Here is a 26,411-nt window from a genome sequence, read left to right on the forward strand (position 1 = left end):
TCTGGCTTCACTTTTCCAGAAGTAGGTGCAATCAAGTGGAATGGGAAACATTCTGGGAACAATGTACGTACACATTGTCTCTGTCACTGTCATCTCCCCCTTCCCACAGACTTCAATATACTTTGTCTCTCTGGACCTGGCCCTATTGCCTATCCAGAAAGATAACAATTGTCAGAGTCATTCATGACCAGTTTTCAGAAAGGGAGCAGCTGCTGGCATTGCTACAGAGCATCTGAGGGTTTGAGAGCTACATGGATAGCACACTTATTGATGTGGTCACCCCAAAGCTTAAGAACATGTAGGAAGAGAGGGAAATGAGTGACCACCAGAATGTCAAAAGGAAGGTAACACAGGGAGTCACTAAGTGCATCCCCCTCACCAACCAATACAATGTTCCGAATCCTGAGGACAGAGTGATAGTTCAGCTGGGGAGTGCAGTCAGAGCTGAATCCATGGCAGCACTCAGCCGTGTAGGGAGGACACAAGGTAGACAGGAACAGCAATAATGAGAGGGGATTCGATAGTTAGAGGAATACATTGGCGTTTTGAATAGGAAAGGTTTAGAGGGGTATGGGCCAAACATAGGCAAATGGGACTAGTTCAGTTGGAAAAACTGGTTGGCACAGACGAGTAGGACCTAAGGGTTTCCACGCTGTATGACTCTATGACTCTATAACTAACTTGACAGTTCTCACCGTTGTAACTCAATCTCTTCCGTAGAGAAGGGAAGCTAACCATCTTTCCTTCCGGTATTATGGGTCTCCCCTACAACACATGAACTGCAGCGGCTCACCACTGCCTTCTCTAGGGAAACTAGAGAATGGGCAATAAATGCTGGTCCAGGCAGTGACACCCACATCCCATGAAAGAATGTAAAAAAAAAACAACCTCATGTGCGTGTTCACAGAGTGAAGTACTTCGATGACATCCTGTGTGGCAGGATGACTAGACAACTGCATGGAAAAATGGCTGTGACTGGATGGCTCGATGAGTAGCTGAGAGATAAAATCTCTACGCCATACCTTCTTCACTAGAATGGTGAGTCCTTGGTACTTGTAGGGTTTGGAGAATTCAATATACTGGGCACGTTCATTATTGATGGTTAGAGGGGCAACGATCATATCACCAAGCCCACTCAACAGTTCGCCCATCATCCCGTTCCATTCCTTCTTATTGCTGTTATTCACCTGGAACAGATTAAAGCATCCAATCAGCATTTGGAAACATTAGTGGCACAGATATTGAGAGAGAGAGAGAAAGAGAGAGAGTGTGCGCTGGAAATTGGTTCTGAGCAATATTGGTTCAACACAACTCAACTCTGCAAATTACCAAATGTCTTCAGTTACTTCCACTCAACTTTTCATTTCAGTCTTAAAAAGGATTGCTTGAAATACAGAAACTGTTTCTTTGTCAGATGCACGTTTTGCAGGTATGCAGCGTTGAGCTTCTGTATTTCCTGCTCCCAATAATGGCACACTGCTGCCCTCTATGAAGGGTGCCCTGAATTACAACTTAGTGTCATGATTGACCAGACCTCCAGAATGACTGTGGTGCGATGGGTCTGAAAATGCTGTGCGACTAGTTCTCATTTGTCCCTCTGTGTTGCACTTTTTAAGCTGCCACAATCCCTTCTGCATCTACCCTCCTGAAAGTCTGGCCTATGCTCAAAACTCAAATTCATCAACACAAACTGTCCCTTATGTGGTCACTTACCATTAAATGTGCATTTCCCTTTGGGAGGATCTGGTCAGTAATTGGTACTGTATTAGCTGGATAGACCAGATTAGGACAGTCAGACAGTTCACTGTGCTGCTTGCTGACTTTGCCAGGGTGGCATATAGCTGTATGGTATCAGTTTAGTAGGTCAGAGATCAAACTAAACCCTTGCCCACAGAGCAGATTGATGCAGGTCAGTGGATTTGCTCACCCTGGCATCCTGGAGTCTCACAGAAATATAACCATATTTTTAACCCTCTTAAAGATTTCTAAGGTTTCTATAGGCTTTCTAATAATTTGTGCAGAACATTTGAAATGCTGTGGTGTGGGGGGCAAAAAATTCTTCATTGACATGTTAAAATTCTGCTTTACGCAGGAACAGAAACACTCTCCCACACACTGCTGTTGCCTGAAATACTTCTCCTGGATTCAAAGAGAGAACTGTTGGCTTAGATCATTGGTGTTACATTACCTCTGTGAGTAGGAGGTGTGTAGACCTGAGTTCCACATTGGGACTTGATTATGTTGACCAGGCTGATACTCCATTAGGTCTTTAAGGCAAGACCTGTATAGGATGGGCTGAAGGGCTAAACTTGTTCATGATATTTGACAGCTGCATGACTTTGAATGAGTCCTGTGAACATTTCTGTACATGCTAGAGATGGCACAATCAATGTGTTTTTCTGTAACTGTTTTTCTGTGCTTTGCTGTTTGTTACACTGTATAAGAGACAGAGTTTCATTCCAAGTTGCTGGACTTCACCTTAGACTGAGATCGCGAACGGTGTCAGGAACAACCTCAGCCTCCAAACCTGCCATCAATCGAGGGGTCCCGGACAGGCAGAAGGGCGTGAGGCTTATTGTTTATTCCCTTCCTTTTTCATTCTTTTCGTTTACTCAATAGATGTTCATATTTAAGCAAACTGCTGTTGTTGAGCCTTCTCTTAGCTACATTTAACCAAATCCAAAAAGAACCACTTGGATTCACTCTGTGATCCAAGACAAAGCCCCTCTGTTGGAGGACTATTTGCTTGTTCTATCCATTTAATGTCACCAAACTCAAGCCACTAAAGGAAGAACAGTGTGTCCCTGTGGTATCTGACTGCCAAATAACACAAGCAAAAAGAAATAAATCATCCCATTGCTGTTTGTGGAACACTGCTGCCTGTAAGCAAACTACCTTGAGCAGTCATTCGATGGATGCATGGTGTTTCTGAGATGTTGTATGCAAAGCTGCCAATTCAATTGGTGAAAGTGGTTGCAACTCTTCAAAGATGTAACCAGATTTTGAAATCACAGATAGCAAAATAAAAGTGGTTTCACATCACTACTATGGGGGTGAAGAATTAGAATTTGTTTTTGAAACATTTGAACCTATGCAAAATAACTACAAATCAGCAAAGAATGCACTTACAACCTATTTTACCCAGAAGTACAATTTACAAATCCATTATCTTTTGGTGCACTAAACAAGACAATTGGCTAATATTGAAAATGATTGAAGCAACTAACAACCAGATGTGACTTCAGTGACGTTGAACCTGTTAAATGGGAAATCGAAACACAAATGAACAAAGCTTTTCTCTCTGGTCAATTACACTGAAAAGTACTTGAGAAAGCATCAGAGCAGTTAGCTGAAAGAGGTTATATGCACGTTGCAGGGAGAGACTAATGTACCCCTGTTATACATCAACCATGACAAATATTATTTTATGTCAGAAAACAGACAGAGAAAAAAACTTGAGAACCAAATGGACCTTGATATAATTGAAAAAGTTGGGAATTAGACAACTATTTGGATCTCACAATATAATTAACAAGGAACCCAACAGCAAGAACCTCATTTGGGTCCATGTTGATATGCAGCCACCAAAACAAATAATGCAACAAGAAAGACGCTTGATACCAATGATCAATGACATCAGAGAGAAAGTGAATGGTGTGAAAGACTGTAAACATAACCTCAAAGCAGGCTTGAGTTGGGCTTGCAGAATAATTGAGGAATCTTACAGTAGTCTCCACTCAAGTTGGACTTTTTCAATACAAGAAGCTGTAATCACAGGAAGGTGTGTCTGCGTGGGATGCTCTTCATAGGGTTGATGTGGACTCAATGGGCCGAATGGCCTGTTTCCACACTGTAGGGATTCTATGAATGTGTTTGGATAATATGGCTGCCACGGTGGAATAGCTGCCAGAGTGAGCAAGACGCAATTGCAAGTGCCAAGTGTGTAAGGGTGAGATAGGCTGAGTCCTGTTTAATAGAGATTGTTAGTGACTGAGTGAAGGGGTATTATGAATAATGCCCTGGTGCAGTTGATAGGAGATTTAAAGGTGAACTCACTGACTTTGACAACTTAAGTGCAATTATTAAACTTCTTTCCATACTGCATCAAGATTGGCAAAACCCTCCTGGCATTGACATTCATCTGCTATTTTTCCCCTTTCTCCTGAGCATGCAACTCCTTGCCCTGCTGATAATGGGCATCTCTCCTCCATTCCTCCACTTCCAAGACCTCTGATGCACTCTCAGAAAACCCTGGTGCATGACCTTGACAGTATTCAACCATTCTTCAACCCTCAAGAGCACACATTCTATATGTACATGAAGGACTGCTTTCCTGTAGCCACAATAAACCTCCCCTCTACATAGCATTGGCTGCCTCTGTTATCAGACTCCCTGTTGATGTGTGCAGCTAATGAACAACAGGGACAATCCATGTAGCAATCTAGTAATAGGCAGCATAAATTTAACATGCTGCCTGAATCACCAGGAATGATTGTGGATTAATGATATACGGCAATGCTTGTGCATGTTTTCCAATCTTATCCAAGTTTTCCCTCATTGAATGAAAGAAGGAATACCTACTCTTTCTTGTGTCCCAAATTTCCCATCGTGGACCAGGTGAACCTCATAGGTAAAGTTCAGTGTCGGAGTGCTCGCAAGCTTGATCAGCAAATCAATACAGAATCCATAGCAGCACTGAGGGACAATGGGACGACCTGTGAAATATAACAGACTGTAGTTAGCAAAGACTTAAATCACAATGTGCTGCTCCCACATTTCAAATACATTATAGTACAGACTTTTAAAGAATATTTGAAATGTGAATGACTGTCAAAAACTGTAAATTTATAAACAGATGGCAGAAGTTCCCCTTGCCAGAAGGTGGCAAGAAAGGTGCTGAGCAGGGAAAATAATTGGGTGAGTTGGATCTGGAGATATACTTGCCACTTCATTAAGCATTAGGCAAGAAGTTCCACTGAGGGTTTTTTGACTCACCAGCAATTAAAGCCCTTAAGTGGTCAATAAACAGTCACTTGAGAGTCTCTATTTGCCCCCTCCCCTATTACCTGCATTTGCAGCAGGTGAGAAAGTAGCTGATTGCCTGACTGGGTAACTATGGCGACCTGTCTATCGGGTTGGAAGGGAACTTGGAACTATCTCAATGTAGGGACACTGGAGGAATGGAAAGGTAGCAAGGTGTGGCTTCTCAAAGCCAATCCCCTCCACTGCCCTTGCCTTCAACCCACATGAACTCCCCTCCCCATGACTCCCACTCATTGATAAAAAAACTTATCTTCTCATTGTTGGATTTCCTGAAGTGTAGGACTTGTCTGGTGGACCTTAAGACCCAGAAGCTGCCAGCCTCAAACTGGCCAACATCATCTGGCAAGTAAGCAATGAAACCACTATCAAGTCATGTGATAGGTCAAGAAATTTGCTGATCAGCTCCTAACAAGCCGATTGGCTCGTGATCCTGTCAGCTTTCTTGGCGGCATGACACCTAACATGCTCACCCTTGCATGGAGGTCCCTGGAGAATACCTCCGCTATGGCAACAATGCTGGAATTTGCTGGGAATCACAATTCCAGTCCCCGAACCAAACCTCACTGGGGCAGATTGTGGGTGGCCCATGGTTCATGCACGTATGGCTCCCAAAGACAACTGACCACTGAAACAAGCAGTCGGCTGGCTCCTTGCTGAGTGCAGTGAAACAGGATTTTGGAGTCCCGTAAGTGTGGAATCCAGAACGTTGGGATTAGACCAGTTAAAGATATGCCTTTGGTGATCTGACTTACCCCTGTGTATATGGTTCAAGGAAACATGAGAAAGGGCGGGCAGGAATCCCTGGGGGATCCTGTTGTTTGCTGTTCTTTTGCGGTGCAGGTCACGGATCCATTTAGTGTGGAGGTGTGCAGGTGCTATTTTGGACAGAAAACTGTGGAGAAAATTGTCCATAAACGATGTATAAATCCCTTGGAAATGTGCAACTTGTGAATATCTGTCCAAAAGTGTTAACAAGTATCTAGAAATCTCAAAATATTGGGGTTAGCTTTCACCAGAAATGAACCAGGACTAGCCGTATAAATACAATGGCAACAAGAATACAGCAGAGTAACTCACCTCCTGACTATCTAAAGTCTGTCCACCACCTACACAAGGCACAAGTCAGGAGTGTGATGGAAAGCTTTCCACTTGCCCAGCTGGGTGTAGCTCCAACAACACTCAAGAAACTTGAAACCATTCAGAACAAAGTAGCAGTCTCGATTGGAACCCATCATCTTCAACACTCACCCCCTGCACCACCAAAGCACTGCAGCAGCAGTGTGTACAATCCACATGTTGCTCTGCAATACTCACCGGATAGCAACATCCAAACTTGGGACATCTGCCACCTAGAAGGTCAAAAGCAGCAGATACATGGGAACACCATCACCTAAGCAACACTCGATCCTGGCTTGAAACCACTTCACCATTTCTTCAGGGTTGTTTGGTCAAAATCCTGGAACTCCCTCCCTAACAGCATGTGGGTCTACCTACAGCACATGGACTGCAGTGGTTCAAAAAGGCAACTCACCACCATCTTCTCAAGAGGAATTAGGAATCAACAGCAATAAATTATGAATGATAAATTACGCTTTTCTCGAAAGAGCGCAGTGTGTAATATAGAAATTTAAGAAGCACACCTTTATTTTTCTCCTGTGTGTTGAGTACTGTTGTTTGTTTTGTTCATTCTAATTTGGGAACAACACCACCTGCATGTTCCCCTCCATTTTCAACATGTCTGACATTAGATTCCCAAGACAATATCTCTACTCCGAGCTTTGTTACAACCAGTAGTTATCAGGAGACGGAGGAACCGCTTCAAGGCCTCCCTGAAAAAATGCAGAACCCCATTGACTCATGGGAATCTCTTGCCCAAAACTGTCCAAATGTGAGAAGAATTATCACAAAGATGCTGTCCATCTCGAGTACCTTTGTCAAGCTCCGATGGCAGCCGAGTGTAAACAACTGAAGGGGTGATGAAAACGTAAACATTCCACACATTCACTACCCAGCCCTCCTATAGCAGGGTGGTGGGGGTGGGGGGACAGGGTTGGGTGTTAGATTCAGTATCGGACTGATCAGTCACCTCCGGATCCAGCTCACTGAGTGGAAGAAAGTAGTCCTCATCTCCTCATCTCAAGGGACTGCCGTAGAGAAGAGGATGGGTTATATTTGGGGAGGGGAAGGTGTTGGGGGGAGCAATGGATTGATTTGTAGTGGGTAATGGGTTAATTTAGGGTGAATGATATGTTCTATTTGTGGGAGGTGGTTCATTTTGGGCGTTATTAATAATTTGGCAGATATGATGGATTGTATTTGGGGCAATGGTGGTTATACTGGAGGGTGATCAGTTATGTTGGGGTGCTGTGATTATATAATAATGGGCGCCATGGATGTGAGTTGTATTTCTTGTGAACAGCAGAGTGGGATTGTGCTGCTTACCTGGCACAGTTGCATTTGGTCCTGTGCAGATCACTTTTTTAATGGGGTCCCCGCTAATTGTATACTCTTCCTCACATGTTCCATCTGGTAGTGTTGGCTTCACATATACAAAAGGCTCCTGGTAAATACTGACAATCTTTGGGTAAAACAGAAAGAGTGAGTCACGTTTCCGAATAAGCTGTAGGAATAAATCGTTTGGAACTGTATCTGCTTTGTGAAGAGTTCATAAGAAATTTATAAAGAAAGCAGGCAAACTTTTCCCAATTATAGTGGAAGCATTATTGTGACATAATTCAGACTTTGTTCAGTCAAAGTGGATCCTAATGTTGAGGCAATTGGACTGTATGCATCGAAGACCAGGTTCTGAATTTAAAAACCCAGCATTTTAAAATGAAGTTTTAAACTTCTAGTTTTTATTGCAAGTCTCAATACTACAAACGGATCCCTGACAGATCTGGGGTTTTCAAATAAAACGTCAAGCAGTTATGCAAATCCATGGGATGCACTCTCCAAGTTTATTCCCAGGGTCTGGCATTACACAACATAAACCTGCACATGTTGATAGTTACTGGTAAATTATGTGTGAGATTGTGTTCAGCCTCAATGACCACTCCTATAAGAGACAGAGTCAGAATAAAGCGAAGGATGCGTGGCTAGGTAAGCATTATGCTCAGCCTTACTTGATTAGGCTATGTGCTCGCCAAAGATGAATATACTTGTGAGCAGCTTGCAGCTTAGGTTATAAACCAATAAACTGATACATGGTGCATTAAATAGATTACCAATCTGTTTTCAGTGCAAACACTACATTGCCATTTTTACAACCTTTCATTAACACAACAATTTGAAAATGAACAGAACTGCTTTTTCTGCACTATCCATTACTATTATACTGGATATTTCATTCCTTTAATCCATCTGTGGTAATTGACAATGGCAGAATTACTGACCCTTTCTTTATCATCATGCCCAAAGCCTGGTCGTTTATCTCTTTCCTCCTCCATCATCACTAAACAATGTGTTTCTCTGGTCGACGCAGGAGACAAGCAGCTCACAGGGTACTGAACCTTCCTGAATTGCGAAACTGACCATTCATTGTTTGTCTATTTTAGACATCAGTTGTAGTTGGCTTTGACTCAGAGCAACATAGGAACAGGTAGAGGCCATTCAGCCCCTTGAGCCTGTTCTACCATTCAATGACTTCATGGCTGATCTGTGGCCTAATTCCACATACTTGCTTTTGACCCATATACCTCAATATCTTTGCTTAACAAATATTTATCCATCTCAGATTTAAAGTTAACAACAGATCCAGCATCCACTGCCATTTGTGGGAGAGTTCCAAACATCTACCATCCTTTGTGTGTAGAAATGTTTCCTAACATCTCTCCTGAACGGTCTGGCCCTAATTCTCAGATTATTCCCCCTAGTTCTAGAATTCCCCAACCAGTGGAAGTAGTTTATCTTTATCTATCCTGTCTTTTCCTGTTAATATCTTAACTTTATAAATTCTTGAGAAAACAGGGCTTATTTGTATCATCTTTCCTCATAACTAACCCCTGACGTCCAGGTATCTTGAAAACCTACACTGTACTCCCCCCAAGGCCAATATATCCTTCCTAAGGTGTAATGCCAAGATCTGTTCACAGGACTCCAAGTGAAGTCTAACAAGGGTTTTGCATAACTGCAGCATAACTTCTACATTCTTGTACTCCAGTCCTCTCATTTTAAAGGCCAGCATTCCATTAGCTTTCTTGATTATTTTCTGCCCTGTTTGTAACATTTAAAAGATCTATGCACCTGCATCCCCAAATTTCTTTCAACAACTACTCTATTTAACTTCACACCATCTAGAAAGTACCTTAATCTATTGTTTTTCAGTCCAAAATGGATAATCTCACACTTACATTGAACTCCATCTGCCACAGTTTTGCCCATTCACTTAGCCTATCAATATCCCTTTGTAATTTGATGCTATCCTCTGCATTATCCTTAATGCTGCCCAACTTTTTCTCATGCAGAGAATCCAGTGTTTTAGCTTCACACCTGCTAGACTTTGTTCTGCTATAATTTTGCCCAGGTTTATACCTTCAATTTAGTTGACATCTGAAAGCCTTTAGGTGTATTTAGTTCGCCTCCTGGCCAGATGATTTTCTTATCATTCAGCAGAACCTGTGGAATTGGTTAAACACAGCACAGAAAAGAATTATTGATGTGAAAGATGTAAAATGCAGACCTAGGGAGAGCAATCAAACAAAAATCTTCCAGAAACAATACCAGCTGCTTTATTATGAGCTTAAAGCATTGACAAGGAATGAATAAGTAACTAGGAAATCTCAGGAGTGGATTATAACCTGGGACTTCACTCTAAATCACAGTTTAGACTGCTCAGCACGGTCAGTTAATGTCTGAAGGTGCTTCCATAGTTTTAATAGTGACACTGTTCCAATTATTAATACCCAATGTGTCCTACTAACATTCAGTCCTTTCCTAACTGAACATTTAGGTCGCTCTTTCATAAAAGAAGTTGATCAACATGGCATCAATTGCTTTGAGGCTGGAGTATATTCTACAGATCTACAGCCCTGGTTTCTAATCTCTATCCCAGGATAATGCAATGCTATTGAGTGAATGTGTCCTATCAGTTCAGGACTTAGCATAAGCACAATACATGCCTCATGGTCCCTCCCATTCTCCATAATATCCATTAGAGGTTTTATTCAATTGAAATGTCACAGAGAGGTGGAGAAACATTCATTTTATCATCTGAACTGCCAAGATTGCCCATTTACTTATACTTGTTGAAGGAAATAAACTCTGCCAACAGCCCTCACTTAATGATCTGAAAATCAACTGTCTAATTTGTTTATGTACTTATTTCTGTATAGTATATAACAATCAGATGTGAAAAACAATTGACACATAATGTGCTCTATTTAAACACTCTATAATTTGACATATACCAAATTATTTCATTTTCTTTGTTAAGACGATGGAATAACCTGTGTTATGAGGGAATAAATACCTTGTAATCACACAAGTAACTCCATGTTACAGAGACACAGAAAATAAGTCCCATCACTCTGGTTCAATTAGACTGGTTTGTAAACTAGTGAACTTAAAAGAACTGAGCTGTTTCTAGACCATAAGACCAGATTGTGTAGAATCACAGAATTATACAGGAGGCCATTTGATCCATTATATCTGTACTAGCTCCTGAAAGAACTACCCAGATGGTCTCTTTCTCCAGCCCTATCTCCATAGCCCTCTAACTTCATCAATTCCAAATATATATCCAGCTGTCTTTTGAAACCTCCTATGGAAACCATCTCCACCACTCTCCCAGGCAGCACATTCCAAATCTTAACAACTCTGAGTAAAAAAGCTTCTTTTCTTGTCACTCATTTCGTACAGGAGCAGAATTAAGCCATTGAGCCCATCAAGTCTGCTCCACTATTAAATCATGGCTGATATGCTTCTTAACCCGATTCTCCTGCCTTCTCCCCATGGGGTTGAGGAACTTATCAGCCATGATCAAATGGCGAAGCAGACTTGATGGGCCGAATGGCCTAATTTCTGCTCCTATGTCTTATGGTTTTAACCCTTTATCCCTTTACTAATAAGTTTTTATCATACAATCATAAAATGACATTAATTTTCTTTAGCTGAAAAGATCTGCTTTTAGAAGGTTGTAGCATCAATGAGGTGAGGGTGAGGGTATTTAAAATGGGAAGAAAAGTCACCTTATCTATTTAATTCCTCACATGGTCACAGCACACGTTTACAGTTCCGGTTTAGTCGATGGTTTTAGAGGTGGAGGGGTTTAGGGAGTATTTCCAAAGTCTGGAGCTTAGGCTGCCAAAGTTGCAGCCATTAAAATTGAGGGTGGAGTAAGTTTTCGAGGACAGCAGATCTGTCTGAAGATTGTAGGGCAGGAAGAGTTAAAGAAACAGGGAAGGGTGAAGCCAAGCAGTAATTTTAAAATCAGGATATCCATTTTAAAATGAAGGAACTGCCAGATTGGGAGCAAATGTAGATAACGTGAGCAGGGTGATTGGTGATCAGGGCTTGTGAGAAAGGATGTAGGCAGCAGAGTTTTGGAATAAACTCCAGGTTTCAGATAGAGTTAGAAGTAGGTGATTTTAGGGGTTTACATTCATATTACTTCAGGGTCAGAGTTAAGGATGTGACAATAGCAAGGTTAAAAGCTCATCCCAGTTTAATGCTGGGGCTAACGTTCTAGTTTTCATACGTACATCAGTCCCATTGTACACTCCAATCTGCACCAGCTTCCCTTTTTGCACATTGACAATGCTGTAGTTAGAAAATTTTCGATCCCCTTCATCATTAAATTCCACTTGTCCAGTGAACCCTTCACGATACTTGGTGGACAGCAGAACCCTGCAGTTAATGAACACACATCTCAGCAATAATACTGTGGAAATAACCGGAATTAATGAGGTCGCAGAGTTCCTGACCTCCTGAAATGTAGAACGGCTAAATGATACAATGTGGGAGCTAACCTGTGGGCCTGTCACTGTGGTTGAAGCCTATTGTAAACTCCATGTGGTCAATACCTGCTGCTGATTGCTGCTGAAACTCCAAATGCTGAACAAAGCATTTGGAGTATGTGTATCACACATCCTACATTGTGGAAACATTGTGTAGTGATTGGAACCAGGTTGACCTTATTAACTACTAGGTCATTGATTAGGGTAGTTAAACCCGGACCAATCAGGAAAGCCCTGGCTGACCAATATAACCAGGAGATTAGAACCTCCTCAGTTGAAGTGACTGACTCTGAGTTGGCTGGGCCACAGCCAATGTACTGTGCACTAGGAAACAAAGGATGATTGGTGACAGGATACTGGCCTCTGTGTAATTATTTCACATAGTGAATTTATTTTGTCTAAGTATTATAGGATCATTAATAATGAATTTTATTGAAAAATAGTTTAAAAACCAAAAACGTTGTCAGCTAATGAATAGTGAGCACCTATCTTCTAATAAAAGCAGCTACAAACCAGAAGAGGATAAAATCTGAAAATAAAACAGGAAATATTGTTGGTCTAACAACATCTAAAAAAGGAGAGATTATGGAAGAGAAATAAAGAAGACAAAAAGAACAAATTAACTTTCATTTATACATGTACCTTATCACAAAGGGAGTGTAAAGGACAGGGTCGGGGGGCATCATCATGATGTAATGTTGGGGCTTGGAGTAGGAAGGTCAGTTTGAGGGAAAGTTCAACGTGGTGGCTCTCCACACAGGGGCAAATGGGAGCAAATGGGTTGTCAGAATACTGCAAGGTAAAAGGGATGGCACCTGGTGAAAAGACAGGGTCTAGTGCTGACAGTGCCCACCGTGAGCTGTGTTCCCAGTCATCACTTTCCCATCTCTAGATGCAAAGTGATCCTCGTAACTGGATGGAAGAACACCCGGTGTGGCCTGTGAAAGTGCCTGTTTGATGGGTGAAAGTGCAGGATCCACAGTTGCCTGGACTCTACAACATTGTAGTAACCAATACAGGAAGCAGCCATTTGCAAAACGCAGCTGCATTTAACCTCCAATCACTTCATCGCTGAATAACTATGCAGGGAATAGACCTGCTCACCTATTCTGCCTTCTGTGTTCCTGCCAGAAACCTAACCCTACCCTCATTCCCAACGAGTTAGAAACTTACAAACCAACCCTTGGACTCAACAGTACAGTGAAAAAAGGTATGGTCACCTGGAAGCCAGAGAAAACACATCACAGCACAGGTCAATTTCAGAAAAATATCTCGGAGGTTCCTTTCCAACACACACAGGACATCAGAACCAGTCCAGGAAATCACTCTAAGGTTTCTCCTGTCCTCTTGAACACCTTCTCCAATCTCCCTGCAGGAACTAAACCACTGGGGTGACAATTGTTTAAATGGATTTTTGCTCTTCCCAATACATCTTAAACTCACCAAGTAACTGATTTAAATTAGGATATACAGGATCTTTTAAAGAGACAGGTTAGCTTTCTATGTAGAGCCAGGAGGTGGTTGCTTGAAGATTGATATTTACTGAACACAATGACTGGACTGAACTTCCTACCTTTTAAAGAGTGGCCCAGTTTTCCAGATGTTAGTGTGCCCCACACAACCTTTCGGGGGGTCAGTGATGTTTTCCTTCTCAAAGAGCTCGTGAATGGATTGTGACACAATACCCACAGCATCATTAATGTGGGCTGTTTCATTTTTACCATCGATCAGTTGCAAACCAATTACACCTGCATCAGAAACCAAACCATAATATGTGAACACACAGGTTACAGCAAGAGATAGAACTCAGAGTTAGTGTGAGGGCTGACCAGACTGTTACAGTGAGAGGTATATCACAGAGTTACAGTGAGGAATATATCAATGTTAGTGTGGGGAGTGGGATATATCAGAGCGTTACAGTGAGGAGTGTATCAGTGTGTTACACTTAGTGGTGTGGCGTATAACAGTTTTAGGGTGAGGAGTGAGGGGAATATCGAAGAGTTACAGTGAGGAGTGTATTGCTGAGGAGAGTAGAACTATGGGGTGTGGATATACCGGACTGTTATAGTGAGGGGTGTGGGGTATATCAGAGTGTTACAGTGAGGGGTGTGGGGTATATCAAAGTGTTTCAGTGAGGGGTGTGGGGTATATCAGTGTTACAGTGAGGGGTGTGGGGTATACCAGAGTGTTACAGTGAGGGGTGTGGGGTATATCAGAGTGTTACAGTGAGGGGTGTGGAGTATACCAGACTGTTAGAGTCAGGGGTGTGGGGTATACCAGACTGTTAGAGTGAGGGGTGTGGGGTATATCACAGTGTTATAGTAAGGGGTGTGGGTATACCAGAGTGTTCCAGTGAGGGGTGTGGGGTATATCAGAGTGTTACAGTGAGGGGTGTGAGGTATACCAAAGTGTTACATTGAGGGGTCTGGGGTATATCAGAGTGTTACAGTGAGGGGTGTGAGGTATACCAGAGTGTTACAGTGAGGGGTGTGGGGTATACCAGAAAGTTACAGTGAGGGGTGTGGGGTATATCAGTGTTACAGTGAGAGATGTGGGGTATATCAGAGTGTTACAGTGAGGGGTGTGGAGTATACCAGAGTGTTACAGTGAGGGGTATGGGGTATACCAGACTGTTACAGTAAGGGGTAAGTTCTAAAGGAGATAGTGGAAGCATTAGTGGTGATCTTTCAGGAATCGCTAGTCAGGGAGGGTCCCAGAGGGCTGGAAAATCGCTAACATGACACCCCTGTTTAAAAAGGGAGTAAGGTAAAAGACGGAAAATTACAGGCTGATTAGCCTAACCTCGGTCGTGTGTAAGATTTTGGAATCCATTGTAAAGGATGAGATTTCTGAATATTTGGAAGTGAATGGTAAAGTAGGGCACAGTCAGCATGGTTTCATCAAAGGAAGGTCATGCCTGACAAATCTGCTGGAATTATTTGAGGAAGTAATGAGCAGGGTAGACCAAGGACAGCCAACAGATGTTATCTCTGGGACTTCAAGAGGCCTTTGACAAGGTGCCACACAGGAGGCTGCTGAGTAAGGTAAGGGCCCATGGTGTTAGAAGCAAGGTGCTAGCATGGATAGAAGATTGACTGTCTGGCAGAAAGCAGAGAGTGGGGATAAAGGGGTCTTTCTCAGGATGGCAGCCGGGGACAAGTGGTGTTCCGCAAGGGTCAGTGTTGGGACCACAACTTTTCACTTTGTACATTAATGATCTAGATGAAGGAACTGTGGGCATTCTGGCTAAGTTTGCAGACAATACAAAGATAGGTGGAGGGACAGGTAGTATTGAGGAGGTGGGGAGGCTGCAGAAGGATTTGGACAGGTTAGGAGAGTGGGCAAAGAAGCGGCAGATGCAGTACAGTGTGGGAAAGTGTGAGGTCATGCACTTTGGTAAGAAGAATAAAAGCATGGACTATTTTCTAAATGGGGAGAAAATTCAGAAATCTGAAGTGCAAAGAGAATTGGGAGTTCTAGTCCAGGATTCTCTCAAGATAAACTTGCAGGCTGAGTCAGTCGTCAGGAAGGCAAATGCAATGTTGGCATTTATTCTGAGAGGACTTGAATTAAAAAGCAGGGATGTACTACTGAGGCTTTATAAGGTTCTGGTCAAGCCACATTTGGAGTATTGTGTGTAGTTTTGGGCCCCATATCTCAGGAAGGATATACTGACCCTGGAGCAGGTTCAGAGGAGGTTCACGAGAATGGTCCCAAGAATGGAAAGCTTAACATATGAGGAACGTTTGAGGACTCTGTGACTATACTCATTGGAGTTTTGAAGGATATGGGGGGATCTAATTGAAACTTTCAGAATACTGAATGGCCTGGACAAAGTAGATGTTGGGAAGATGCTTTCATTGGTAGGAAAGTCTAGGACCCGAGGGCACAGCCTTAGAGTAAAGGGAAAACCTATTAGAACGGAGATAAGGAGAAATTACTTCAGCCAGAGAGTGGTGAATCTATGGAATTGACTGCCACAGAAGGCTGTGGAGGCCAGGTCATTGAGTACATTTAAGACTGAGGTAGATGGGTTCTTGATTATTAAGGGGATCAAGGGTTACAGGGAGAAACAGGGAGAATAGGGGTGAGGAACTTAACAGCCATGATTGAATGGCGGAGCAGACTCGATGGGCTGAATGGCCTGATTTCTGCTCCAAGGTCTTATGGTCTTATGGGTGTGGGGTATATCAGAGTGTTATAGTGAGGGATGTGGGGTATATCAGAGTGTTATAGTGAGGGGTGTGGGGTATATCAGGGTGTTCCAGTGAGGGGTGTGGGGTATGTCAGAGTGTTACAGTGAGGGGTGTGGGTTATACCAGAGTGTTACAGTGAGGGGTGTGGGGTATACCAGAGTGTTACAGTGAGGGGTGTGGGGTATATCAGAGTGTTACAGTGAGGGATGTGGGGTATACCAGAGTGTTACAGTGAGGGGTGTGGGGTATACCAGCGTGTTACAGTGAGGGGTGTGGGGTATACCAGAGTGTTACAGTGAGGGGTGTGGGTTATACCACAGTGTTACCTGAGGGGTATATCAGTGTGAAGAGTCACTGTTTTATGGGTGTGTGATCCAGCTGGAATATTTGGATGTTATATTGACTTGTTGAAGGAACATTAAAGGGCACAGCGTTCAGAACTGTTCTCCAATATAGTTTGAAATGTTATTGAGGTCATATTACTGCCATACCTTCTGGAACATGCTGCATGGCCCTGCCAGATATCTCTCTTTCCCCAACAAGCCAAACATAGCCAGACCCAGTCATATTCAGGAGGGTTGCTGTCTTGTACATTGTTACAGCATCATCTTCGCTAAGAAGAAAGAAGAGGAACACATTTAAATTTGATCACACTATTATCAGTCTCTAATCTGACAGGGTATTACCCACTGCATCTGGGCATCTGAGACTGGGCAGTTAGGTTTGTTTTTACACTGTGTCAAAATATAACAAAAATAAATTCTACAAAACTTCACAGTTTTTTAATCATTCATTGGATGCAGGTATCACTGGCTGGGCCAACATTTTCTGCCTATCCCTATGTGTCTGTGGGAAGGTGGTGATGAACTTCATTCATGAATTGCCGCAGTTGTTCGAGTAGTAGGGACACCACAATGTTAAGCGGGGTGGGGTTTGTCCCAGGATTTTGACCCAACCACAATGCAGAAACAGCCATAATTAGTAATTAGTTCCAAGTCAGGGTGGGTGGGTGGCTTGGAGGGGAACTTGCAAGTATCTGCTGCCCTTGTTCAGCTATTTGGTGGCGATCACCGGTTTGGAAAGTTCTATCTGCTGCACAGCTGATAGGTGGCCCACATTGCTGTCACGATGCATTGGTGATGAAGGCACTAAATGTGGAAGGTGGTGAAAGGGTAGCAATCAAGGGGCTGCTTTGTCCTGGATGGTGTCGAGCTTCTTGAGTGTTGTTGGAGCTGCACCCATCCAGGCAAGTGGGGAGTATTCCATCACACTCCTGACTTGTGCCTTGTAGATGGTGGACAGGCTTTGGGGAGTCAGGAGGTGTGTCACCTCTACAATGGACCAGATCAAATCCCCTCAGAATATATCTAGGAGAAAGCCTCGACCCTATCTTTTATCTTATTTAGAGGCAAGTTTAAGGCACTGTGCTCCATATGTGATTAGATTGGTCAAACTACTAGGCTTGCTGTGGAGATGCTGATGTTGGACTGGGGTGGATAAACTCAGAAGCCACATGACACCAACAAGTTTATTTGAAATCACAAACGTTTGAAGCGCTGCTCCTTCATCAGGTGAAGTCACTAAGCTTGAAGCAAAATACACTTTATTCTTACATCACAGTTTAAATACAAACAATAAAAAGAATTGGCACAACCTTAAATCTATCAAAATACTTAATAAAATAATATGTCATTTAACTACTACTTATCAACAGTTCCAATACAGCAGCATCCCATTAACACACCCTTGGCAAATGTAATTTAGCAAAACAGTTTCAATCTCATGTGCTGTCTTCTCACATTAGCAGCAGAGAGAGACCTCAAACTTTCAGCTGCAGCAGGGAGACAGCTGTATCTAGCAGTTTCAACAGTCAGCTCCAACTTCAACAACTGAAATCCTCAGTCTGTATGAGCCTGACTCCACTCATTGCTTCCTTTGTCTGCTTTAAAAACAAAGCTATTTACTCTGCTTTCCAAGGAGCAGACACCTCAGCACCGGATTGACAATAATGCTCTTCAAGAGAAGCACGTCAAAACAGTCCCTCTGAAAGGCAAATTTCATCATCTTGTAGTATTTATATGGATGGTCAAGTTTAGTTTCTGGTTAATGGTAACCCCAGGCAAGGTTCCCTGCAATTTCTCTGGCTGCTGAGAGGTCTGTGCCTGGCAGCAGAGCCATACGTCAACATGTTGAATGACCTGCTCAGAGCTTCCCAGCAGCTATGTAGCTTAAAGAAAATGTGGGGCCTTCTTGATAGTGGGGGATTCAGTGATGATGATATCTCAGAATGTCAAGAGGTGATGATTCAATTTTCTCTCATTAGAAATGGTCACTTTCTAGCATTTGTGTGGTGCAAACGTTACGTCACTTATTAGCTCCAAAGCGGATGTTGTCTAGATCTTATTGTTAATGAACATGAGCTGCTTCAGTCTCTGAGGATTTATGAAAGGCACTGAACATTGTGTAATCATTAGTGAACATCACCACTGTTGACTTTATAATGAAGTGAAAGGCATTGAAGAAAAAGATGAAGATGAATGGCCCAAGGTCACTACCCTGAGGTACTGATGTACCAATATCCTGGAACTGTGATGATTGACCTCTAACAACCATAATCAGCTTCCTTTATGCTAGGTAAGACTCCAATCAAGGGAGAGTTTTCCCTTTGATTACCACTGATTTTCAGTTTACTAGGCCTCCATGATGCAGCACTCAGTCAAATCTGTCTAGATGTTATGATGGTCACTCAGTTCACCTCTGGAATTCAGCTTTTTTGACCATGTTTGAACCAATGCTGTAACGAGATCAGGAGCTGGGTGGACCTGATAGAATATAAACTGAGCAATGAGTGAGCTATTGCTAAGTATGTGTCATTTGATAGTACTGTTGACAGTTTCTTCCATCATTTTGCTGATGATCAAAAATAAAATGGTAGGGCTATAATTAGCCAACTTGGATTTATTCTCCTTTTTTTTGGGACAGGATATACATGGACGTTTTTTCACATTGCTAGGTAGAAACCTGTGTATAGCTGTATTGGAACAACTTGGCTAGGGGAAAGATCATAAGATACAGGAGCATTCGGCCCATCAAGTCTGCTCTATCATTCAATCATAGCTGACATGTTTCTCAACCCCATTCTCCTGCTTTGGCCATTCTCCCAGCCTGTCCAAGTCCTTCTGCAGCCTCCTTGCCTCCTCAACACAACCTGTCCCTCTACCTAGAGATAGTAAGAACTTCCGATGCTGGAGTCAGAGATAATAGTGTGGAGCTGGAGGAGCACAGCAGACCAGGCAGCATCAGAGGAGCTGGAAAGCAGAAAACCTGAAGAAGGGTCCCGACCCGAAGTGTCAGCTTTCCAGCTCCTCTGATGCTGCCAGGGATGCTGTGTTCCTCCAGCTCCACACTGTGCTGTCCCTCTACTATCTCTGTGTCATCTGCAAGCTTAGCAATAATGCCCTCAGTTCTTTCGTTCAGATTGTTAATGTGTGGTTGTGTAACCTATCCAGTATGGTCCTGTAACTAGTCACTGGCTGCCATTCTGGAAAAGATCCTTTATCCTCACTCTCTGCCTTCTGCCAGTCAGCCAATTCTCAGTCCTCACCAGTACTTTGCCATGGGCTCTTACCTTGTTTAACTGTCTCCTACATAGTACCTTTTTCAAAGACCTTCTGGAAATCCAAATAGATCCACCATTGACTATGCTTTGTCTAACTTGCTCATTACTTCCTAATGAATTCTAACAGATTTGTCAGGCTAATTAAGGGCCCTATTGCTTGTTAATGGCCACATTGATGCACATCACATTTCATTAATATGCAGCTTTCCAACCTACCACCCATCATGAGAAAACTGGACACCAATAATCCTCGACATGGTGATCAGTGCAGGTATCTACTGACTTCAGCTCACCACTATCTGTGATTACCCTCTATGCTGGTCAGCACAAAACAGCTTAAGACCACAAGAAATAGGACTGAATCTAACTATCTCCGCTTTAAATATATACAGGGACTCTGCCCCGACAGCTCTCTGTGGCAAGGTGTTCCAAAAAATCTCAACCCTTTTAAACAGGTGTCCCTTTATTCTGAGACAATGCCTTCCAGTCCTAGACTCTCTCATGAGGGGAAACCATTTCAAGCCCCTTAAGAATCTTATGTTTCATTGAGGTTTCCTCTCATTATTCAAGCTCCAGTGAGTAGCGTCCCCACCTATTTAACCTTTGCTCATTAGACAATCCCTCCATGCACTGAACAGCCTCCAATGAAATGATATATTTCCTTAAATAAAGGGACAAAAACTGCTCACAGTACTCCAGCTGCGGTCTCACCAGCACCTTGTACAGTTGCAAAAGACTTCCATACTCTTATACTCCAACCCCTTGAAATAAGGGCCATTAAGAGCCTTCCTGGCTACCTGCTGCACCTATGTGGTAGCTTTCTGCCATTTTCCTGTTGCCCATACCTCGGGGCTGATCTATGAGCACCAGCTGCATGCACTACTCATCCATAGAGATGACATCTGATAGTTGCCAGCACCTCAGGATCCTCATCTTACATCTCTGATCCTGGCAAGATGCTTAGGAAGCCCAGAGTCATGTTGCAGGACCCACCAGCAAGTATCATTAAAGTGCTGCTGCAAGGGGTTTGCACAGATAAACATGCCCCCAGCTCATAGACCCAACAATGCAACATCTCAGGACTGCTTTCTTGCTCTCTTGGCTCTCATGTACTTAGTGCTGACCTACCCGCCTTGCCTTGCTGTGGTGTACCAAGCTGTTAGTGCGTTGGTGCTTCAGCCAAAGCCCCAAGGCCATCAATTCTACCATATTGATGTGTTTTTCTGCGCAGATACACAAGACAGATTTGTCTTTCTGTATAGCAAACCAAAGCATCATTCTAACACCTACTGCATGAGTCAGTGCAAACACACTGCACGTTTATTCAACCAAATGACCCAGTCGGAAACCTGGGGGGAGCCATGGTTAGTCAGGGGGTCCCGATACCGTCAGTCACGGGGACAGTTCACACACAGTCCCAGTGTTTGGCTAGAATCAGGTGTCTGGTTGGTCCAATCATTGTTGGGGATATGTCCAGCCATCATCCAGCTGGTGGGCAGCAGACGGTCCTGTAGGGCCATCGCCAGCACTCAGAGGAATCACAAAGGCTGTGGTCTGGGTCACTCATGTCTCGGGGCTGTTCATCAAAGCCTGTCAGAGGTCTGGAGCATATACAGTCCTGGGGCAAGTGGGGTAGCTTTGTGCATTGACCATTGAGAAGGGTGTTGGGGGGGGTATGGTTGCTGTGGGGTTCAACACCAACAGGAAGTGGGATGGTCCAGGGTGCTGGGTGAGGGGGTCGTGAAGCACAGGCATATGTTGAGGTGGGGTCAAGGCTGGCAAACGGAGGGAAACATAAATAATAAGGGACAGGTTATGCTGATTGGCATCAAAGGACATGGTAGGCTGATGGGGATGGGGGGTGGCGGTATTGGCAGTGACCATCACCACCAGCAGGGTGGATGGGTATCATTACTGTCGGGGCTGAGGGGGAAAGGAGGACAGTGGAAGGTCTCCACATTGTGGGGGAGAATGAGTGGAAGCGTTGGGGTAGTGTGAGGTAAAATGGGATGTAGAGGCTTTGAGTGGGGTGTGATGTGGGCAGTGGGGGGTTACCTGGTGACCAGGCAGAGCCCAGTGCTGACAGGGTCCATTATGACCTGTCTTCACTGCCCACACTTTCCTTTCATTAACCGCAAGCAGAAGACAGTTGACAGAATGCCCAGGGTGAGAGGTGTCAGTTTAATGGGGCACCAGGACATTGAGGGACAGACACATGAAGCATGCGTGTGCAAATTTTGGCTGCATTTAATTTGCAATAATTTCAACAGTCCATTTGCAATGTGTGTAGTGAAGGTGTTTTGGGTTCAATTGCTGGTCAAAGGAGACTTGCAAATGGTGCTTGCAAATTGAAATCTGGTATCTCAATGATGCAGAAGTCAGTGGCGATGACTTTATAAGAAGGAAGTGCTGGCAAAAGGTGAGCCATAACCTTGAGAAACTTCCAACGTGCTATGGGAGGAGACCACTACTTCATCATCTGGAATGTATGTATTATGATGGTCTCTATGGAATGCAATGAGAGGTGAAATAGGTGTTGGAGGTCTGGGATGCGAAGGGTCAGAGGGCATTCTCTTTTTGATGTAACGTGTTGGTCACTCAGTCGCAGTACCACCTTTACTAGTTTGATGCCCGAGCTGAGAATGAAGCAGAATGAATGATGGAGAGATGGCCATCATTATCGGGGTGCAGCACTGTCTCACTGTTTGGAGGAATGTGCTCAGCCCTCACCTGCACAACATGCTGCCACTGACTGTTCTGAATCCAAAGGAGCTGGTTTCACTCCTTATATTCCCATCACAGGTCATTTACAGGAAGGGTCATGTGTGATGTTGGTCACACGGTGGTTGCCTTAAAACACTGAATGCAGATACAGGATGACCAAGAGCAGCAGCTGGCCACTGTAGAGGCCAAAACACACCCAGCTCAGGCAGGGGCCACAGCTGCAGGATGCCTGCGGTCCACAGGAGGGAACACAGCTAATCGCCCCCTACTCAGGAATATTCAATGTTAAGGAAGAACAGGCAGAAGGAAAAGGAGACGCTGTGCTGGTAGTAAAGGATGGGATCAGCACAGTAATGAGGATAAGGAACAATCCCAGATCAGAAGAAAAATGTCTACAGTCTATTGTAGGATGAACTAAGAAACAGCAAGGGGCAGCAGACATTGGTTAGAGTTATTTACAGGCAAACCAAATAGTGAGGTAATGTGGGACACAGTATTAGTCAGGGCATGACAGAAGCAAGTAGCATGGACAACACAGTAATCATTGGTGACTTCAATTTGCTTACAGTATGGGTAAACCAACTGAGCAGCAAAGCTGTGACGGACGAGTATCTAGTGCATGTAGGAATCGTAGAAGCATACAGTGAGGAAGAGGCCCTTCAGCTCATCGAGTCTGTACCAACAAAAACTACACTAAATCTACACTAGTCCCACTTTCCAGCATTTGGATGTAATGACATTTCAAGTGCTCATTCAAGTACTTAAGATTGTGAGGTTTCAATTGCCTTCTAGGTAGTGCATTCCTCATGCCCACCACACTGTTGGTGAAAACATTTTTCCTTAAATCATCTAAAAATCTCCTGCCTTTCACCTTAACAGTTGTACAGCTCCAACATAACCTCCCTCCGATATGCCTTCTTAACTACCTTATTAACCTGTCCTGGCACACTTCAGGGATCTATAGACAAGCACCCCGAAATCTCTCTGTTCCTCTGAGTTTCCTAGTGTCCTGCCATTCACTGAGTACTCCCTTGTCTTGTTCCTTCTTTCAAAGTGCATTACCTCACATTTATCAGGGTTAAATTCGACCTGTCACTGATCTGACCATCTGACCAAACTGCCTTTTTCCTCCTGTAACCTTAGATCTTCTTCCTGTTTGTCAACACTGGCCAATCTTCACGTCATCTGCGATTTACTGACCATCCCTCCCACATTCTCTTCTGTGTCGTTAATATCATTAATACCCAGCGAGGTAGACTAGTAATCCAGAAACTCAGCTAATGATCTGGGGACCCAGTTTTGAATCCCACTGTGGCAGATGGTGAAATTTGAATTTAGGGCAGCACGGTGGCTCAGTGGTTAGCACTGCTGTCTCACAGCACCAGGGACCCAGGTTCAATTCCACCCTTGGGTGACTGTCTGTGTGGAGTGTGCATAACCTTCCTGTGTTTGAGCGGGTTTCCTCCAGGTGCTCCGGTTTTCCCCTACAGTCAAAAGATGTGCAGGTTAAGTGGATTGGCCATGGGAAATGCAGCGTTACAGGGATAGGAGGTAAGTTTATGTTGGATGCTGTTTGGACGGTCGGTGTGAACTCAATGGGCCGAATGGCCTGTTTCCACACTGTAGGGATTCTATGATATAATGCAAATAATAAGGGACTCAGTACTGATTCCTATGGTACGTCACCACACACTGGGCTCCAGTCACACAAACACCCCTCTACCACCACCCTCTGTCTTTGGTGGCACGGTGGCTCAGTGGTTAGCACTGCAGCCTCACAGCGCCAGGGACCCAGGTTCGATTCTAGCCTCGGGCGACTGTCTGTGCGGAGTTTGCACATTCTCCCCGTGTCTGCGTGGGTTTCCTCCGGGTGCTCCGGTTTCCTCCCACAGTCCAAAGATGTGCAGGCTAGGTGGATTGGCCATGCTAAATTGCCCATAGTGTTCAGGGGTGTGTGGGTTATAGGGGGATGGGTCTGGGTGGGATGCTGCAAGGGTTGGTGTGGACTTGTTGGGCCGAAGGGCCTGTTTCCACACTGTAGGGATTCTATGAACTTTCTATGAACTTTGGGAGGAGAAGCAGATGTGCAGGGTATTTATTAAATGATATGAGGTTGGAAAGTGTGGATGTACAAAGGGACTGAGGTCTCCCTGTCAATAAGTCTCAAAAGCTAATGGAAGGTTACATTTTATTGTAAGAGGATTTGAGTACAGGAATGAGTACAGTGTGGCTTGAACTGTATTGGAGCTTGGTCAGATTGCCCCCAAATACTGTGCAGTTTTGGTCTCCTTATCTCAGGGGTTGCCATCGAGGGACTGCAACAAAAAGCAGGCTGGTTCCCGGGATGACAGGACTCTGCTATGAAGAGGAATTGAGCAAACTAGGCTTGTATACTCCAGAAGTGTGAAGAATAAGTGGTGATCTCATTGAAGCATACAAAACACGTAAAGGGATAGACAGGTTAGATGCAGGTAAGACATTTCCCCATTGGGGAATTTAAAACTGTGAGGAGTTTGGACACGCTATCCATGACTGCGTTGATACAGACTTGATGGGCCAAATGGCCTCTATTTGCACTGTTGGGATTCTATAATTCTATGAAACTAACAACTTAAAATAACAGTGTTACAACTTGGGGCTGGGGTGAGGAGAATTTATTTTACACAGAGGGATTTGAACCTTTGGAAATTTTCTGGAAAAACAACAGAGAGCTGTTGAAGGTTGGTCTTTCAGTGTATTTAAGGTAGATATTCTGATTATCAATGGTGCACATGGTTATGGGGATGTGATGGGTGAAAAAAACTTAAGTATTCTATAAGCTTTAACCATACTGAATGGTAGTCTGGGCTCATTGGGTTGAATGGTCTACTCGTGTTCTTATGTTCCCATGACTTCAATTCCAGGGTATATGTGAGGCACAGTGTCAACACACACTGTAACAGATTGAGCTCCATGGGTCTTGGGACACTTTGACAAAGCTCCAGAAGCCTTGGGACACTGTGACACAGAGAGCTCCATGGGCCTTGGGACACTGTGACACAGAGAGCTCCATGGGCCTTGGGACACTGTGACACAGAGAGCTCCATGGGCCTTGGGACACTGTGACAGAGAGAGCTCCATGGGCCTTGGGACACTGTAACAGACAGAGCTCCATGGGCCTTGGGACACTGTGGCAGAGAGAACTCCATGGGCCTTGGGACACTCTGACAGACAGACCTCCATGGGCCTTGGGACACTCTGACAGACAGAGCTCCATGGGCCTTGGGACACTATGACAGAGCTCCATGGGCCTTGGGACACTGTAACAGACAGAGCTCCACGGGCTTTGGAACACTGTGACGGAGCTCCATGGGCCTTGGGACACTGTGACGAAGCTCCATGGGGCTTGGGACACTGTAACAGACAGAGCTCCATGTGCCTTGGGACACTGTAACAGACAGAGCTCCGTGTGCCTTGGGACACTGTGACAGAGAGAGCTCCATGGGTCTCGGGACACTGTGACAGACTGAGCTCCATGGGCCTTGGGACACTGTGACAGAGACAGCTCCATGGGCCTTGGGATACTGTGACAGAGAGAGCTCCATGGGCCTTGGGACACTGTGACAGAGAGAGCTCCACGGGTCTTGGGACACTGTGACAGAGTTCCATAGGCCTTGAGAAACTGTAACAGACAGAGCTCCATGGGCCTTGAGACACTGTGACAGAGAGAGCTCCATGGGCCTTAGGACACTGTGACAGAGAGAGCTCCATGGGCCTTGGGACACTGACGGAAAGAGCTCCATGGGCCTTGGGATACTGTGCCAGAGCTAGACCAGATGCTGGAATAGGACCTGAGGACTGCAGGAATGGAAAGGCACCTTCTCTCAGTGGCTGGGA

The 26,411-nt window shown here is 44.2% G+C and overlaps 1 protein-coding gene across 1 annotated transcript in view; it reads right to left on the reverse strand.

The window, feature by feature from the left end:
- Positions 1–26,411, reverse strand: part of LOC109916194 (glutamate receptor ionotropic, NMDA 1) — a 140,717-nt gene that overhangs the window by 34,215 nt on the left and 80,091 nt on the right. The window contains exons 6-12 of the mRNA XM_048613340.1: positions 16,684–16,805; positions 13,570–13,744; positions 11,742–11,886; positions 9,574–9,657; positions 7,486–7,621; positions 4,582–4,715; positions 1,023–1,187 (exon numbers count right to left, since the gene is read on the reverse strand). Coding sequence (XP_048469297.1) covers positions 1,023–1,187; positions 4,582–4,715; positions 7,486–7,621; positions 9,574–9,657; positions 11,742–11,886; positions 13,570–13,744; positions 16,684–16,805 — 961 coding nt within the window. The remainder of the gene's footprint in view (positions 1–1,022; positions 1,188–4,581; positions 4,716–7,485; positions 7,622–9,573; positions 9,658–11,741; positions 11,887–13,569; positions 13,745–16,683; positions 16,806–26,411) is intronic.

Source organism: Rhincodon typus, chromosome 28 (assembly GCF_021869965.1).
Source record: "Rhincodon typus isolate 14 chromosome 28, sRhiTyp1.1, whole genome shotgun sequence".
NCBI classification, from domain to species: domain Eukaryota; kingdom Metazoa; phylum Chordata; class Chondrichthyes; order Orectolobiformes; family Rhincodontidae; genus Rhincodon; species Rhincodon typus.